This window comes from Catharus ustulatus, chromosome 1, assembly GCF_009819885.2.
Source record: "Catharus ustulatus isolate bCatUst1 chromosome 1, bCatUst1.pri.v2, whole genome shotgun sequence".
Classification (NCBI taxonomy): domain Eukaryota; kingdom Metazoa; phylum Chordata; class Aves; order Passeriformes; family Turdidae; genus Catharus; species Catharus ustulatus.
Genome location: NC_046221.1, coordinates 8,585,484 through 8,603,385, shown reverse-complemented (window position 1 = coordinate 8,603,385; position 17,902 = coordinate 8,585,484). Strand labels below are relative to the sequence as shown.

The 17,902-nt window shown below is 41.0% G+C and overlaps 1 protein-coding gene across 4 annotated transcripts in view; it reads right to left on the bottom strand.

The window, feature by feature from the left end:
* DNAJB6 (DnaJ heat shock protein family (Hsp40) member B6) overlaps positions 1–17,902 on the bottom strand; it is a 59,283-nt gene that overhangs the window by 23,266 nt on the left and 18,115 nt on the right. For all 4 annotated transcript variants that reach the window (XM_033079630.1, XM_033079715.1, XM_033079884.1 and 1 more), the window contains exons 6-8: positions 10,032–10,166; positions 9,118–9,262; positions 7,630–7,700 (exon numbers count right to left, since the gene is read on the bottom strand). In XM_033079630.1, the coding sequence (XP_032935521.1) occupies positions 7,630–7,700; positions 9,118–9,262; positions 10,032–10,166 (351 nt within the window). The remainder of the gene's footprint in view (positions 1–7,629; positions 7,701–9,117; positions 9,263–10,031; positions 10,167–17,902) is intronic.

Below are 17,902 nucleotides of genomic sequence, written 5' to 3'. Positions count from 1 at the left end.
CTCCTCTCTTCCCAGCTCCCCTGCTTCCTCGGCACCTCCCGAGAGGCAAATCGACCCCCAGCCACAAAAGCATCCCCCAGTCTCAAAACCACAGTAAGGGAACATGACCTGTGCATTGATGTCACACATCAGGAGGGAGAAATGAAGGAGGGCTGGAAGGAACACTGAGCTCTTTGGTGCACCTTGCTCTGCACCCCAGGCTCCCAGAGCTTCCACAACTTCTCTGTAAAGCTCAAGCACTCCCTTCTCACTAGGAGTTATTTTTCAGAAAGCTGGTCTTTAAGACACTGAAAGCCAGAGAAACTACTGCTCTTGGCAGCTTCTTCTAACAGTTAATCATCCATGTGTTAAAAATGTATGTTTATCTTCTCATTTGAATTTGTCTAGCCTGGTACAAATATTTATACTCTTCTTCCAAACAAGGCGACCTCTGATATGCACAGTTTTTTCTAACTGGTGTACACATTTTTTTAGAATCAAAGTGGAATTTGGCACACCATCCTCAGGCTGCAGAAGCACCTCCCTTGCTTGTGCTGGCAGGGGAACAGCCCCCAGAGCAGCCCTGAGCCTGGACAGGCAGACAACAGGCAGGGTGCACTGGAGGAGGAGACACAAACACCCACCACTTCTGCATTCACTGTGATAACTCGTGATCATGTTTTCCTGATGAGAAAGGCAAAAGCCAAATAAGGAGAAAAGTCCTTGAAATTTATGTCAACAGCACAAAACAAGCTGCATTGTTTTCCTGCTTCTCCCTTACTGGTTTCAAGGACCTTAAGATTGCTGTTCTTCTCAGGGCTAAACCATCCAATCCCAGAAAAGATAAAAGCAGCACCAGAGGTGTTTAATAAAAGAAGCATTTTGGTCGTTGCCCTAACTCTCAAGGTGAACGTCCCCAAGAGAAAAATCTTCCCCCTCTGCAATTACTCAGGATCTCAGTCCAAAACTGAAGGCAGGAGGTTTGTGAACGCTGCACCTGCTTGCAGGCAGTACCAGATACACTCAAAAAGCTCTAAATTAATTTCTAGCTCTCTACTGCTCTCCTGGATACCCAGCTCCTACTTTGTGTAGAGCAGATGAATAAAGCCCTGTCATTTCCAAAGTGCAGTACGTTTGGTGACAAGGACCTGACCGTATTTCCACAGGCACCCAGCATAAGAAATGACATTAGCAGAGTAATTCTCAGGAGTGGCTGAGTGACTACTTAACAGGAGATGTCCAAATAACTCAAAGCATCAAAGTGCCTTCTGATGAGAGGCAGTGTTGTTACAAAAGCTTGGCCAAAGTCCTCTGGAGACAGAAGGCCCAGTCCTACAGCTAAGGAACGCTGCAGGAGAGGCTGAGCCTTGGCATGTGGGTTTTCTCCATTTTCCGTCAAAAACACTTTCACAGAGAAGTTCAAACCAATTTTAAAACATCCACAGTCTAGCTCCTCTTGGAAGGAGAATGACACAAACTGATACTGCAGAATGCTCTTTCACAAAAGCAAAGCACAGTATTTCCCCTGCTGAGTGGGACAAATATCACAACAGGATGACAAATGCAGATTTAGTTTCTGTAAAGAGTAAAAGGCAGCCTCCAACTACACATCTAGGAGAAAACTTAGCCAGAGGTGACTATGGTGATAGCTATGCAAATGTGTGATAAATTAGCAAGTTAATCTTACTCTATATATCAATTACAAAAATTAACACACACTTGACATGTATTTCTGGAGGGAAACTGAAAGATGGATGAGGCTGCCCAGCTTCTCTACCAGATGTCTCAAAGCCTCTGCAGCCTTACGACTTTCTTTATTAGTGGGAGGTAAACTCCCCTCCTCACCACAATTCAATCAAGGTTGTGACTGGAACCAAGTCAGAAGATTCCAGAGCTACTGCTTTGCATTTTCAGCTGCTTTACTAACACCTTCAAGCACAGACTAGCCAAGTAATTCTCCTTTCTGGCCACCAATAATGTGTGTTCCACAACATGAATTCTATGACCAGTCACCCAGGCTGGATTCCTGTCTCATTTTAGCAACTCAAATAAATTTACAAATAATAAACAATGCAGGAAATTTCAAATTTGACTTTTAACAATCAAAAAAAGGAGGAAATTAAGCATTCTTAATGCATCATGTTATCTGTTCTGCCACTTAACAGACCAGCAACCTCACATGAGCTTTTACAAACTAGGTGTTACTATTTAATAATCTGTCTCTAACATTCAAGTGAATGAAAAGATTCAGCTTTACTTTCACTGCTGATAAACTAGCAGCTACAGGGGTTTGTTTTGCCTGTTTTTATGAAATTCACTTGAAGTTGGTTGCATTGAAAAGATGAGCTAGAAGAGCCCTCATCTGAGATGCAGAGGTAAGGATAAGCTATAGGCCAAAGCCAAATGTTAAGAGTTACTACCTGCAGCCTCTAAAAACACATTTTCTTGACTGTCAGTTTTAAGTCAGGTTCAAAAATTACCTATTTTTAGTTTAAAATTAACTCAATATGCTGCAAAGTTAACCTTATTGTAAAAGCCAGAGAAACTAAGGAGAAATCTATTTAACAGTGTCCTTCTGAGAAAATGTTTTACTTATCTTCTCAATTAAACATACTTTAATTCCCCACCACAACATTTTGAAGCTGACAACACCTGAAAATCTTCCACTTCCTTTATTTATAAGGTAATTAGCAGTCAGGCCATCAGTGCAATCTACCTCACACCAGGACAGCCCAGCTTTCAGGCCTGGGCACTATCACCTCCAAACTCCTGCCTATCTTTTGGCCACAGCAGCATGACAAAGCATAGAGTACTCATGTGGGGTTCTGATTAACTTTCTGCCAGCTGTTGTGAGTGAGATAACACCTAAAGCAGTGCTGAGTCTGCCAGAACAGAGTTTTCAGAGAAGTTTCAACGAGTTTAAATCAGCACAGCTTGCAGAGGTTCAGGGTTACAGCTCTGATCATCACAGGATTGTAATTCTTTCGGGTTTTTTAATCTGACAACAGCATCTCAAACATGAGGTTTAATATTTTGTGAATACATAACCTATATAGCAGAGTATAAACCAACCACCTTCAGGTCTAACCTTTCAGGACTGCACTTCATTCAACAACCAACTCTAGCAGAGGTATTTTTTTCAAAACCAAGCAGGAAACCCACTAGTATAAATTCAAAGGTCGTTTGTAACACTAACAAAGTCAACATTCTTCATTCCAACCACAGTGCAATGTAAGGACCATTTCAACATTACAGGTGGAAGATAAGAAGCTCTGTACCTACAACAACCACTTGAAGACAAATAATAACAAGAAAACCCAAACTGTCTGTGTTGAGTACTAGGCAAAGCAAGTCTATGCTCACAATTCAATCCTAAAGCAAACAAGCCCTGAGGGAGCAGACAATGCAAAGCAGCTTTCTTATGTCAAAAAAAGGAAAGTTTCAAAGTTTGGTTACTGCTGACTGGCAGATTACTGATGTCCATATTGCCACTAGCCCATGAGAATACCATGATTTGAAAACAAGCCTAAATACCAGAACATCCAAAAATCACAACCAAAGAGGCAGATTTTCCAAAAATACTATGAAACATTTCCACAAAACAGTTAACAAGTATTTTAAGTACTGAGCCCTCTTCAAAAGTTCTCTGACCACAAGCACAAAACAGCTGTAGCATTCATTCTGCAACACAACCATCTTCAGAAGCACTATCCTGTCAGAACCACTGATTAAACTGGGGCAAAGGAAGTATTAAACTCACTTCTCATACAGAACAGAAGCAGATTAGGAATTCACATTTCCAAAAAATAAAAATAAAATTAAAAAAAAAAATCTAACTTTATCACTGGACCACCCCACAGATGATCTGAACCACAGCACAGCTAAATACAAAAGACAAACCTCCAGTTACACCTAATGCCAAAACACTGAAGGAGTCAAGGAAACAGGATAACCAAACACAAACACTGAGAAGAGATACAAACCCCAAGGGCTTAAAGATGATGGGTTTTTAAACCTTTTACAATCTTTTTTTCAGCATTCTAACTCAGCTCATCAATTAATCACATGTTGATACAGGACCCACCTTACAAATGCTACATACACATTCTCTGCAGAGCAGCTTTGTCACCTACACCACAAACCCACCCCTCTGATTCTCAGCAGAGAAGGTGCTGTGAGAACTGAGCACTGCAGGAGCGCAGCCATTTTACAGTGTGAAGCATTTTAACACAAAATCCCAAACTCCTTCAGTAAAGCCAAGTGGAAGGGGTAGGTGCCATGCAATCTACAGAGAGACTGGGGTTAGTGTGCTGCACTGGAATCACTGCCATGCACGAGGGACCCGAAGGAGGCTGCACCAGGAGAAAGCATTACAAAGTTCTTGTATCCACCAATGAACTTTGAAGCAGGGCATGAAAGAGTAAATGACTTAGCAGGTTCAAAAACTCCATCTTGGTTTTTGCAAACTGCTGTTTTTCCAGGAAGCTTAATTTAAATAGGATGGTGTCCCTAAACATTCTAAATTAATCCCTGATCTATGAAAAGATGGCACTTCTAATCCAACAGCACTTGGTTTTGAGAGCTGCCTCATCCCACTGTGCATTTGTATCTAGCATTTGCTAGCAATAACTTTTTCTGTTATTAATTATTTTGTACTATTTTGGCCAAAACTGAAGTTTAAGGAAATGTGCTGCCCTTGATGATCTGTCACTTCTAATAAACAGGTCTTGTATATCCATGCATATATTAGAAAGGAAGAATTTAAAAATTTTTTCAAAGTAACCTAAAGAGTGGGTTTTCAGGAGAAAATAACTAAATTCAGCAGAAGAAATTTTGAATGTAACATGGAATGTGGATTTGTGTTTTAAAAAAGGAGCTGGATGCAAGAAGTTGCATCAAAAAACATGTTGGATGTGGTGTTGTAGCTATTCAAAAACACACTGAAAGAGATGGAGGCTGTTAGCTTTAGGTCAAGTGAATGAGGACAATTTTTTAAACCTGGAACTGGAATTGCTGGTCCAATGATGTTTTTGGACCAAGACCACATATCCAGTTCAACCATCAGCCTATAGGAAAGCTGGTGTGTGGGTATCTCATTCCTGCAGGAATCTACTGCCAAACTCTGCCTTCTGCTGACTCATTCCTTGTGTTTTGCCAGTTTGTCTTTGTACCAAGGAAATGCAGCATTGCCATTTTAATGCTGCATTTTGGCCAGCTCTGACAAGCAGCTTCAGGGATCTGAAGGCAGAACAGACACTATCCAAAATACTGGATCTTGAGCACATTTAGTGTTAAAAAATTTCACTACAGAACCCTGGTGAGACCTGTTTGTGTGTAACACTGTGAGAAGAACCACACTTTCCTAGGTAAGAAGATGAGCATGTGGGTACAGATTTGTCACTCCAGTTGTGTTCAGGTTAACCTGAGCAAGGTAATTTAAATGTTAAAGAAGACGACTTGGAATAAACTAGAAGGTGAAGTTTGGCACTTTTATATAAAACCTATTGGTATCCAGAGGAAGGCATTCAAACTCAACTCCAGATTGTCCTAATTTTATTTGACTTGGTTAATCAATTTTAAAGCACTTTTTACAATTTACATAATTTAAAGGAGCACACTGCATCCTATAAATATAAATTAACATTTTTAATAACTCAAGACATCACAACAAAGCCAAATTTTGAAATAAGTTTCATGTTTAGTTATCTGGATCAAGAAATAACATACATGGGGAAGGAAAAACCAGCATTAACAAGAAAACACTGTTTAGTTCTAAACTAAGTTTGTGCTTCTACATCAAAAACACAACACTGAAGTGACAGGAACTCTGCAAAGAACTTGAAAAGGTATATAACTGCTTTAGTCCCAAAACCAAAGTACATGTTTATTTTTAATTCTACATGTTATTTTTTTCAGTTCTATCTCAAATTAGCATTAATGGTAGAGGGACAAAAGTACAATATACTAACTTTACTGCAAATATGAATTCTGTTGTAGCAGTTTGTTAGCTTGGTTTGGCTTAAGTTGAAATGGTTTCCCTGCATGAAAAACAAGAGCATATCTTTTCAATGCATTTCAAAATCAACACATTTGTTAGTACAAAGCAGATGGTGTTTAGCAAGAAGGCATTAGGTGATCATTTGAAAACACCATGCTTTTTTTTTTTTTTTTTTAAACACTAAGCCACTCTGAAGAGTTTTGTGAAGGCCAGATGTTCAAAGCTGGTGCACAGATGAAAACTGCACATCCATGATCTATGCATGGAACTATCAAGAAGCTGGCAGGTGCTAACATACACCATTAGTTACCTGCATGCTTTCTCTGTGACACACAAAAACTAAATCATCTTTCACTCAACTCTGAAAATCTGGTCTTAGCTACAAATGAACACTTCAGTCCATTAATTTAACAAAGGACATTAATCCATCTTTTGATTTTTGGCTGAGGACTAAAAGTAGGAGTGAGATACCATAATCCTAATAATTTTGTCCAAATTTCAAGGCAATTGTTATTTGTTCTCAAAAGAGCAAAAAAAAAAAATCTCGTACTTCCCAGCCTTTTTGTAATTATTAAATGTTAAATAAATACATGTATCAAATGTATATTTATTACAGATTATTTTTTGAAGCAAATCTCAGAATAACTTTAGAAAACTTTTTAAAATAGAGTTGCTTTAGGCCTAGACCTAAAATAATTACATAATAGGGCAAAAGATGGAGTTAAGAGTCAGCCTCTGAATGCTTCTTAAAAATAGGTGTTTCAAATACAGGTTTAGAAATGAAATTAAAATCATGTTTTCAGTCACACTGAAGAAAACATCTGCAAAGAAAAAAGGCCCTCATCCTTAAGAATGAAGAAAAAGACGGAAAAAAAAAAAAAAGCACCGTTTTCCCAAGTTGCCCAAATCACACACAGACACAGGAAGGTTACAAATGCCATTCATGAAAGAATGCACCACAAACATCAGCATTTATTCATTTTGAATTTTTTTTTTTTTTAGCAAATGACAAAAGACTCAGCTCACTGGCTTCACTTTTGTTTACCTTTTGCTTACATTAACATTTAAACATTTGTCAAAACTTACTAAAGTTGTCTGCATTCATGCACAACTAGAAAACATCCTTAATTTATTTAAACCAGAAATGCATTACCAGAAATGTATTAACATTGTTCACTACTAAACATTAAAAAAAAAAAAAAGTTGAAATTATTAAAAAGGTTATCCTGGAACTGTTAACTTCACAGCAGACTTGAACTACTAATTGGCTCACATTTCAAATTGGAGAAAGCAAGATTCATGCTAGTGTTAGTGTACATCTTGCCCTAGCACTACTGAAGGATCATTGTTCACCTTGATCACAGATAAGAAAAGAAAAGTGCATACAGAAGTTTACAACAATTTTAAAGGACAAAAAATGGTCCAATTGATGTGGTCCCAACGATTAACTCAAAAGTCTATGACAAATACGAGCTTCTGTGAGCTACTTATACTACGTAAGATTGAGTACGGATATACAGAAAGTTGAATTCGTTTGAAATCTTCAAAAAATGTTCCTGTCAATCCTCAAATGGTGGCTGTTATAGCTTAAAATTTCTGTTAAATGCGTGCGTTGAATTACTTGTTATCCAAGCGTAGCAGCTGCTCCTTACCATTTATTGTTAGCGACCTTAACTGGCCATCTTCTTCAACTTCTACTCTCTCTTGTCCATTCTCAATAATCCTGAAAGACAAAAAACACCATGAGCCATTTTAAAGCACTGCAGGCAGTTTTAAACACACACCAGACATAAGGTTAAGGTACCAAACTGTAAGGGAGCAGCACCTGCTTAATGCAACTGTACTTGGCAAGCTTTGGAATTTCCCAGCACCAGAGCTGTCACCAGTAACCATCTGCATTTCCCCACTGCTCAATCAGGAAAATTGCCTTCTGGGAGTTGGGATGTTCCAGGATGTAGAGTTCACAGTTACAGCAGCTTCCTCATACACTGTCACACTTGTGCTCACACTGCACACTGTTATCTAGGCCTAAATGCCTTCACAGATCAACTGCACAATCCTGACATTGCCTTTAGTCCCCACCCGTTTGTAAAATGTACATTCTAGATCCAGTCACAATTTTGCACACAAGACAGTCTTTAATCCACTTCTAATTTGACCTGAGCAAGTAATCTGTAGAACTACTATAGACCAACTTTATGACCAGCATGCGTGTTACAAAATTCAAGTGTCCCTGACTGAAAGGAGATGATTAAAGAGTTTTTGAGTTCTCAGATTTTTCTGAAATACCCTCACAGGAAAATATCATGACCCCACCAGCATGTGATCCAGATTTTTAAATGGTCAAGATGATAGAAACTCTCCAGTACAATAGCTCACAGAAGAACCATACACTTACAAGTATGGGACACAAGTTAACAAAAAAAAATTCATCCTTCCTTGCTTTCCTATATTTTTTATTAAGTAATGAAATTACATTTAACTACTTGTTCAGTAGTCCTATATTGATTACAATATTCCATGTAGGTTATTCAATAGCTAACTAAGACTTGCGTTTCCCAAAGCAATGATTTCCCCATCACAAACATGAAATGGAGAGAAAGTACAGTGTGTACAGGACTTGAAAATTCAGGCACATTTTTCTCCTTATTTCACTTAACAGACAAAAAATTACTAGCAAGACTTCATTCAAACACTGCCTAGGAAAGCAGATGCTAGGGAATATTCTTTCATACTGTCTGCAAAATTAGAATTCTTCCCAATTCCCAGCTAGAAGCTTCACAATCAATAGTTACCTAGCACACTTTTGTCCCAGAAGCTCAGGCTGACTGGGTAGACAGTGTGAAGGACCATAATAAAAGGTGTGTGGGTATGAAGGAGGTTCTGAAGCCTTAAAGAACTCCAGCTATAGCATTTAGTAACTCAACAATGACAAGAAGAGAACCCAATGAAGTATTAAAATTTGTTTTTAAGCATTCAGAGAAATACAAGTAATATGATGAAAAAAATAACAGAAGTAAAAAACCATAAAAACATGTACCAGTATATGTGTGTATTCAAGATACAGTGTATTTATATGCATGTAATAGATATGTAGGTCTCTACCTATAGTTTCACACAAATATATTTATATCACTTACCTCTTTGTAGTAATTTTTCTGCCATTAACTATTTTAGTTGAGGTTGATACTGATTTGAAGTTTCCCATCCCACTGCCACCAAATGACGTAGAGGAGAACGATGAAGTAAGGCCTCCATGTCCCAGAGAGCCAAATGACGTAAAACCTATTGAAAAGGAAGGATTTGAATGACGTGTAATTTTGCATGAGTGTGGAATCCAAATTCATCATCCACTCAGACTACATCCTACTTCCAGGAAGCCCTCAGCTGGTTGCATCTCACAGCATCAGTGACTAGATGCAATTAATACCAGCATGAGAATAAAACCACAGCTCCAGTCCCAGCCACTTCTCTCTTATGGACCCACAGTTCAAGTTCCAAATGCACAGCATTGTCCAAAAACCATTTGCTAACTCATCCCTTGGAAAGGCATTCAGCCTTTATCCAGGCTCTGCACTCAGGGGAAAGCCAGCAACCCTAATGAATCTGATCATCAGCTTTAGTGCAGATGTTGGGATGTCCCAAGCTGGCAGAATAAGTCCTGTATCAGTAACATCCCAACCAATATTCAGATTCCCAGCACTCAGACTAAATAGTACCATGGAGTTTTTCAGGACCTGTAATAAAAGCCATCACATTCCTGAAAGCAAACAGAACAAAAAAGTTCTAAAGCCATAAAGAAACTGTAGTACTAAAATAAAGAAAACGAAAGTTCTACTTCTTAGAGATCTGTTCACTTTATATGAACTTTTAGGTAGTCCAAATAATCTAACTATAGCTTTATTTACATTTACACCTTAAAGAGAGTAGCTTAATTAAAATAAAAAAAAGTCATTCACAGTCACAGAATTGCCTGAATGGAGAAGCCAGATTATTATACTGCAATCCTCTGTGAGCCAAAATTGCATTTGTTTTTAAATGTTATGACATTTACCTGTGTCAAATGGAGAGAAACCACTTCCAAAGCCAGGGAATCCACCAAAGGCAGAGAAAAATGATCCTCCACCACCTCTGTTCCTGCCTCCCCTTGGACCCCGCCTGCCCCCGAAGAAGTCCTCAAAAGGGTCTTCTACAAAACAGAAAACAACATTTAAGAGGTCAATATTACTGAATGACTCTGTATTTAATCATTAGGAATTCTTTTTTTTTTTTTTCCCTATTCTCCTTCTGGTCTAAATTCTGTTTGCTCCTGGACCTAAGTACAATTTTATACATAAAAAGTAGCTGATTTCCTTATTTTGCCTGTTTACATTAAAAACTAGTGAACCTAATGGAAAATACTGCATAAAGGCACCTAACTTTCCAGCTTATTTCTATTCATGATTTATTGTGGATCACCATGATCTGAAAAGTAACTTCCAGATAGGTTGTATTAATTATTGAAATCTAAAAACAGCAGTCAGGGATTGATGACTCATAATCCTAAAGCGTTCCAAGTGTTTAATTTAGCCCTTGCCACATTAGATACTCCAAACACATATTCTGATGCACATTTAGCAGTAAAGTAGAGAGGTTTACACACAGTGTCCCAAAGAGGCATTCATCTGTACCAGGCAGGAGGGACAGGGCAAAAATAGAGAAAGGGGGTCACAGATAAAATGTTATTTCAAGTTCAAGTTCCACTGTTATGTCATTCAGAACAGCTATTGTTCCATCCCCACCAGGAAGACAATAGCCTCTTTCCAAAAAGGAAAAAAAAGATGGGGGAGGTGTCAGGCCATGGGGTACAACACCAGCACCTATTCAAGCAGTCTTTATTTACTAGAATTACCAGAAAACTGCTTTTTTCTAATTCTCTCGAGACAAATAGCAACAGAAAAAAATTGCAATCATAAACAAAGTCAATAAACATAATGCTTGCATTAAAACCAGGAACGTTTAGGAGCTACAACTACTCACTCTCTTGATCAATCACAATTCTCCCAGAATAAGTGTTATAGAGAACACCAATGATTTTACCAAGTTTTGCACATGGAGGTTCAGTATTGAAAGGTCAGAATAAGCTTTAATGAAAAATGCAGAACCTGGTGATAGCAGCAATAGCGACAAGAAAGCAAGGAAAGACTTGTGACTGCCTGACTGCTCAGAACTACAACTGACAAAGAGAAGGTCAGAAATGCAGTATTTGTTCCACTTCTGGTACCTCCACAAAAATCCGAGCTGATTTATGATAAATCACCGAGTTAATACAATATGCATTATACATCATTAAGTAATCAGTATGATAATAAAAATATATGTTACCATCTGGTTTATGTGCAATTGAAATGCCACAGTGTATTTATGCTGAACAAGGGCAGCTGCTACAAAATACCCCTATCCCTCTCCTAACCTCCATAGCTATTGAGTAAAACACCACAGCATCAAACTTTTACATACACTGGCAAGCGATAAGATTTTTTTATACCTCAGACACTTTTTGTTTTGAAGATTCTTTTTTCCCCATGTAGTTTTCCTCAATATAATCTACTAGTACCTTTATACAAGTTAACCAGCACTTGAGTGTGGAAATATGGGAATTATTATAGTTTCCAAAAGAAGCACTATGTCCATTTTTTAAAAAGACCAGTTTTGTCAGTCTAGCATATCAACCAGCAAGTACCAACCACTGCAGTTAATTGTTTTGTAGTCCAATTTATTCTCACAGGAATGACTCATAGGTTAGTTATGAAGGTCATTCACTCACGTGTACAAATGATCTATACTATATTACTCCCACTGTTAAGCTTTCTATTTATAATCCAAATTTTCTCGTTACCTGGAGTTTGAATAAAAACAAAACAACCTATCATGTAAGCTCCGAGTTTTTAATCTCCCACAGCCTATCAGCCTCTTCTGCAAAGTGATTCTCTCCTCCCCTGCACAACAGCTGCAGAAAGCAAAGTTATTTAAGGGAAGATCATGGACTCTCCTAGAGATCCCTGATATCAAGCCAGCTTCTCAGAGGATTATTGCCACACCAAAACCTAACCAAGGCTTGGCCATGCCTTATCAGCCTGCACAGCAAAGGAAGATGTCAGCACTTGGTATCAGCACGTGTCAGAACGTCAGGTGATTGCTGTCAGCAGCCTGGGAACAATCCTCAGTGCTCTTCCTGTAACTCTCACGTAAGGCAGAGCAGCCACTGTTCCGCAGTGCGCTGCAGAATGCTCAGCAAGATGGATTGTGCAGAGACAGGAAGAGGGGTAGGACTTGTCAGAGAAACTATTCATTTATGGTTCTGACAGCCAAGTACAGCAGGCAGAAGAAAAAAAAAATACCAAAACCATTGAGAGAAGGCAGCAGGAGGCTGCTGCACTATCATTTGTTGCATCTCCACCAAATACACATTGATATAGCAACCTCACAGCTACTCGCACCCTCTTTATGCTTTTACTCCCTAAATCAGAATGATTAATAACATCATGCAGCAAAATAATAACATTACAGCACTGTAAGTCTATTTTAGCAGAATCTTTCCATCCTTGATAACCTTTTCACAAAAAAGGCCTTTTCCAAACTGTTCAAATGCAAGGTGTTGGGGTTTTTTAATAATTCCTCTTATTATAGTAATTTTGGTACTTCCAGTCCATTTTTTACTGAATGTGAGCAGCATATCGGATTTTTAAAACTAAGCAGCAAAAAGAAAAAAGAACAAAAACAAACATACAAAAAAAAAAAAGTCAAGGCCTTTCTAAAAAGGGGAAAATACTATATAAATACAAATGTTGAGCTTCAGAAAATCAAAATGATAAACCAGTGATAATTAGTAACTACTGTTTGGAGATAAATTCAGTCTATTATAATCTAGGTATTACCAGAAGCTTATGGGAGGACAGACTATTAGATTTAGCATACTTCTAACACAGAATTTGTGGTGCTGTCAAAACAGCAAAGATCAAGAGAGACCAGAAGGTGAGAAACCTCAAGAAAGTCAGTGAGAAAGACTTATCTATCAACAACAGCAGATGACATGAAACTTTTTGGAAAAGTGTTTAAGCAAAGAACTCTTGGTAGCCTATTACCAAAACACCAGGCAAAATGAAGGACTTCAGGACTCTTGCTGTTACTAGGCAGGAAGACTGAAGTCACAGAAGACAAAAAGTTCATGTGGAAACTGGAACCCAAAACCCCCAGCAACACTGTTGTGGTAGTGACTGTACACTAACAAACCTGTCTGAAAAAAATTGTATTGATGTAACGTTTCCAGGAAAATTTATTTTCTTTAGAAAAATCATTGCTAACTCAAATGCAACAACTGTCTTGTTCCTCTGGGTAAAACACTAAACCTGCTCCCTGCAAACCATGGAATACTTCCTTGCTTTTCTGTCGTAGCAGAAAAAGAAGTTCACCTCTAAACAGGTCAAATAACAGCAACTACTGTAATAAATATCTTACTGCAGCTCAAAATAAGGCAGGTCATGATCTCTCCACTCTGAGCAGTCCCCAGCTGTAACACAGAAACAGGATTTCTTCCCTTTCAGCTCACTGCAGAATACTACTTAATAGATGTGACTGTTTTCCTTTCCTGCCTTGTGATCATGGAACCAAGTAAGTTGCACTAATTCACTGCTCCAAAAGAAAACACTGAGTTGTTACTTTCTATTGCACCCATGAGCTAATCTCTTTCAGCACTGAAAGACTGGTGTATAGGGAAAAAAATGGGCAGGAAAGCACCATACAGCAGAGGAAGGGAGCAAAGGAGGCAAACCCAACAATTTGAAGCAGTCCACAATGCAGTTAAAACTCTAAGTTCATTACAGCAATCTAAGGCATTAGCAAAAATAACATTACATGATAAACTACAAGTGTCATATGGCAGTCACTTCTACCAAGACCCCTGTATCCTGGCTGTTGCTTGGGGAACTAGATCAGGAATTGATATGCTGAAAAGAGCATCTCCAGATGAAATCAAGTTCAGCCACATCAGCTCTTTGCTAGAGTTCACAGCGCAGCTGTAAAAGCAACTGTGTTGGTTACAAGGCAGGCAGCAGCAGAAGTGCCCACGGGTCAAAGGCAGCACAAGAAGCTTTTTCCAGTCATCGAAGGATGCTATCACTGACCAAGTGTTGAGCACATTCCACTGCAATGCCATCACTCACGTCCAAAAACCAAAGGTGTTGAGATAAACAGCGAGCTGTCAGCAAATGCTCTCCCATGTGTGTACTGTCCCAGTCGGAGATGTTGATAATCTTTGGACAGTGTGCAAAGGGAATCACCCCATGCAAGCAGGGCCACTGCTCAGGCTCCACTGACTGAGCCACCTCCCCAAGCAGTGAACCTTCTTTCCTTTATTCTCCAGCACCAGAGCCTCACCACTGCCTCTGCCAAAGCCCAACACCTGAGCTGAGTGCTCCTATTGCAGAGGCAGGAGGGGGCACTGCATGTCTTGGGTTACAATACAGGGTGTGATAAAAGCTATCTATTCTATCACCATCTGTTGAGGGTGAGGGCAGCGATCCTTATCTCCTTGGGAGATATTCTGCTAATGGGCCATCCATTGAAACCAGGTAGGGCATTGTTCTTTATCTTTTCACAACCCATCCTTCCTCCAGCCAGTCATTTTCTGCTAATGGCCATTGAGTCCCACTGTGGGACTGATAAAATTACTGCATCCCATTGGGAGTTGCTCCAGCCAGGGGGAAGAGCCCAACATTTCTTACCAAGATAAAACAGAGGTGTGGGGGACACTAAGGGAGCCCCTTCTCCACTGGACTCCAGAGGAAAACCAGATTTCTCCACATCACCACTGGACCTTTAGAGGGAAACTGCACCTTGTACAGGAGCACTGCTCCAACTGAGCCACATCTGTCACTGCAGGAGGATGCAGCCACCATGGAATGGGACTGCTGCCAACACCCTGCCTGACGGGGTGTCAGGTTGTACTCTGACTGTGTCAGGGTTTGGAGTTTGTTTCTTTGTAGTATTGTATTTTTATTTTACAGTAATTTCACGAATACAAGCCGCACCAATTTGACCAAAATTTTGGTGGAAACCCGGAAGTGCGGCTAATATTCCGGGGCGGCTAATCTATTAACAAAATTCTAAAAGCTGCCAACACGGAAGTGAGAGCCCGCGGCAGCCCCAAGCCAAGCTGGAGCCCGGCCGGCCCCGGCAGAGGTGGGAAAGCCTGGCAGAGGCGGGGCCAGCAGTGTGGGGGCGGGCGGCAGAGCCTGAGCCAGCAGGGCGGGGCAGGGAGGGCGGCAGAGCCCGGGCCAGCATGGCGGGGGAGCCCGGGAGAACTGGGGCTAGCAGTGCAGGGGAGCATGGCAGAAGCAGGAAGGCCGGCGGGTGGGGCTGCCTGGCATCGGGGGAAGCCCAGCAGAATCGGGGCCAGCAGCGTGGGGGAGCCCGGCGGTGCGGGGGCCTGCAGTGCCGGTCAGGGCGAGGAAACGTGGCGGCGGTGCAGACGGGAGGGGGCGGCCGGCGAGCCTGGTGGCGGCGGCGGCAGCCCTGCCGGCGGGGTGAGCGAAAGCGGCGCTCGCGAAAGCGGCGCTCGCGAAAGCGGCGCGGGGCGGGGCGGGCGCGGCGCTCGCGAGGCGCGGCGCTCGGCGAGCGAAAGCGGCAGCGGGGCGAGCGAAAGCGGCAGCGGGGCGGGCGGCGAGCCCGGCAGCGGCAGCCCTGCCAGCTGGGCGAGCGAACGCGGCAGCGGGGCGGTGCTGACGGGAGAGGGGGGCCAGCGAGCCCGGCGGCGGCGGCAGCACCACCCGGCCAGCCCCGCCGAGCCGTGGCGCTGAGCTGGGCCACCCGGCCCCGTCGGCAACCATGAGCGGGCCGAGCCTTCCTGGCCCCGCCCCGAGCCAGTAAACCCCGCTATGCCGCGATCCTGTTACTAATTGGCCAATTTGTGAAAGCTGCGCACGGATTCTCGCGACGAACGAAAGTGCGGCTAATATTCGGGGTGCGGCTTATCTATTGACAAAGACAGCAACATTGTCGAGGCACCGGGGGTGCGGCTTATAATCCGTGCGGCTTGTATTCGTGAAACTACTGTAATTTCCCTAGTAAAGAACTGTTATTCCTAATTCCCATATCTTTGCCTGAGAGCCGCTTGATTTCAAAATTATAATAATTTGGAGGGAAGGGGTTTACATTCACCATTTTCAAAGACAGGCTCCTGTCTTTCTTAGCAGACACCTGTCCTCCAAACTAGGACACTGCAACACAGGATAATGGAGAAAGGATAAAGGATACTGTGCAGCCCCTATGGAAGGGCACAGCCAAACCCACTGCTTACTGCTGCAGTAAGTAAAGGCTGCCTGCCCCATCCTTTTATGTATCACAAGCATCCTGTAATGACCTTATACATCCTGCCAGAAGAGAGTCCCAGATGCATGTGTGAACAAATACAGATACAGTACCTACATAACAACAGAATTCTTGGAGTAGGTGTTTTCTACTTTGTCTCCTACCTGAAAAGAAGTTTCAAAGATGCAAACTAGCAGTAAACACACACAGAACCTCATGTTACAGCTCTGGAGAGCATTCAGGCACTAAAAAACATCCCATCAGAACTGGAGGCGCCACAGAAATCTGTAAGCATTTTTGCATGGAAATATTTTCTTCCTTACAAAGTAAGCACACGGCTGATGGCCCTTACTCAGGGAGGACACTAAAATGTTGTTGCAAGCCCTGTTGCTTCACCTGCCTAACGTTTCAGCATGGTCTTTATAATTGCTCACTTTGATAAATTACATGTCAAACAGATGTTTGCCCCAATCATTTAATAAATTAACAGAAGAAGCATTTGGGAGTCCTTCTAATGATATATAGCAGAGATCTTGTGATTCATTATTTTCTAGAAAAGGAGACCTAAAACATCACCTTTAAATGCCATCCATATGGTAATTACAGAGATGCTGGAATGCAGTAATCAGCATTTCATACTTATCAAATGAATGCTCAAGTGTTCAGGCACATCTTAAAAACTTCCATTACCTCTGTATGACCTGCTCTCCTTAGGTGATGTTCAGCATTGGGGCTCTGACCAATTGAACCAGCTACCTGTCCAAGAAAGCCAAATCAAACCATTTTCTTGGGAACTAACAACCTCAACTGGACTGGGATTCCCAGGACAAACTTTGGCTAGTATGCTACCAAGCAGTTTCTCAATCTAATGGGATATCAGACAAAGATTAAAGTTTTAAGATAGACACGAGAATTTGGAACAAGGCCTCCTCCCTTCAGCAGGGGTAACTATGTATAAGTTTGGCCATGGAGCCACAGCACTACCCACTCCTGTGTGATAATGCTATCTGGGTGAGACAATTTCTGCGTTTCAAAAACCCTCTTCAAACCTATCAAGTTATTTCTGAAAAAATCATAGTGAGATTTGGACCATTCAGTGGATAATTATGATCTAAGACTGGTGGTTATGAAATAAAACTGCACATTCAAACCACAGCAATGAATGCACATGCAAATCTGTGAGCACTTCATAAATTGCACCAAAAGCAGCAAATTTACATCAACAAAAAGATTAATTACCAAAAAGACACTACTGTTCAAGACAGCTTTAACTGAAAGCTACCTCCATTTGCAGTTTCACTAACATTTTACCCATTTTACTAACAAATACATTTTGCATTAGAACATGTAAACAATCAATTATCAGAAATGGGATAGCATGCCATGATCTGATTCTTATGTGAATTTTCTGCACAGCAAGACAACTTTCTGTCCGTGAGACATATACTTTGATGAAGTTGTCCCATTCAGGAAAAACATCATAAAACATCTATCATGTAGAGCTTGCAATGATTACTGCACATAAAATTTCCTCTCTCTTGTCAGGTTAATACTCTTTTGCCTGGATACTAAAAGTAA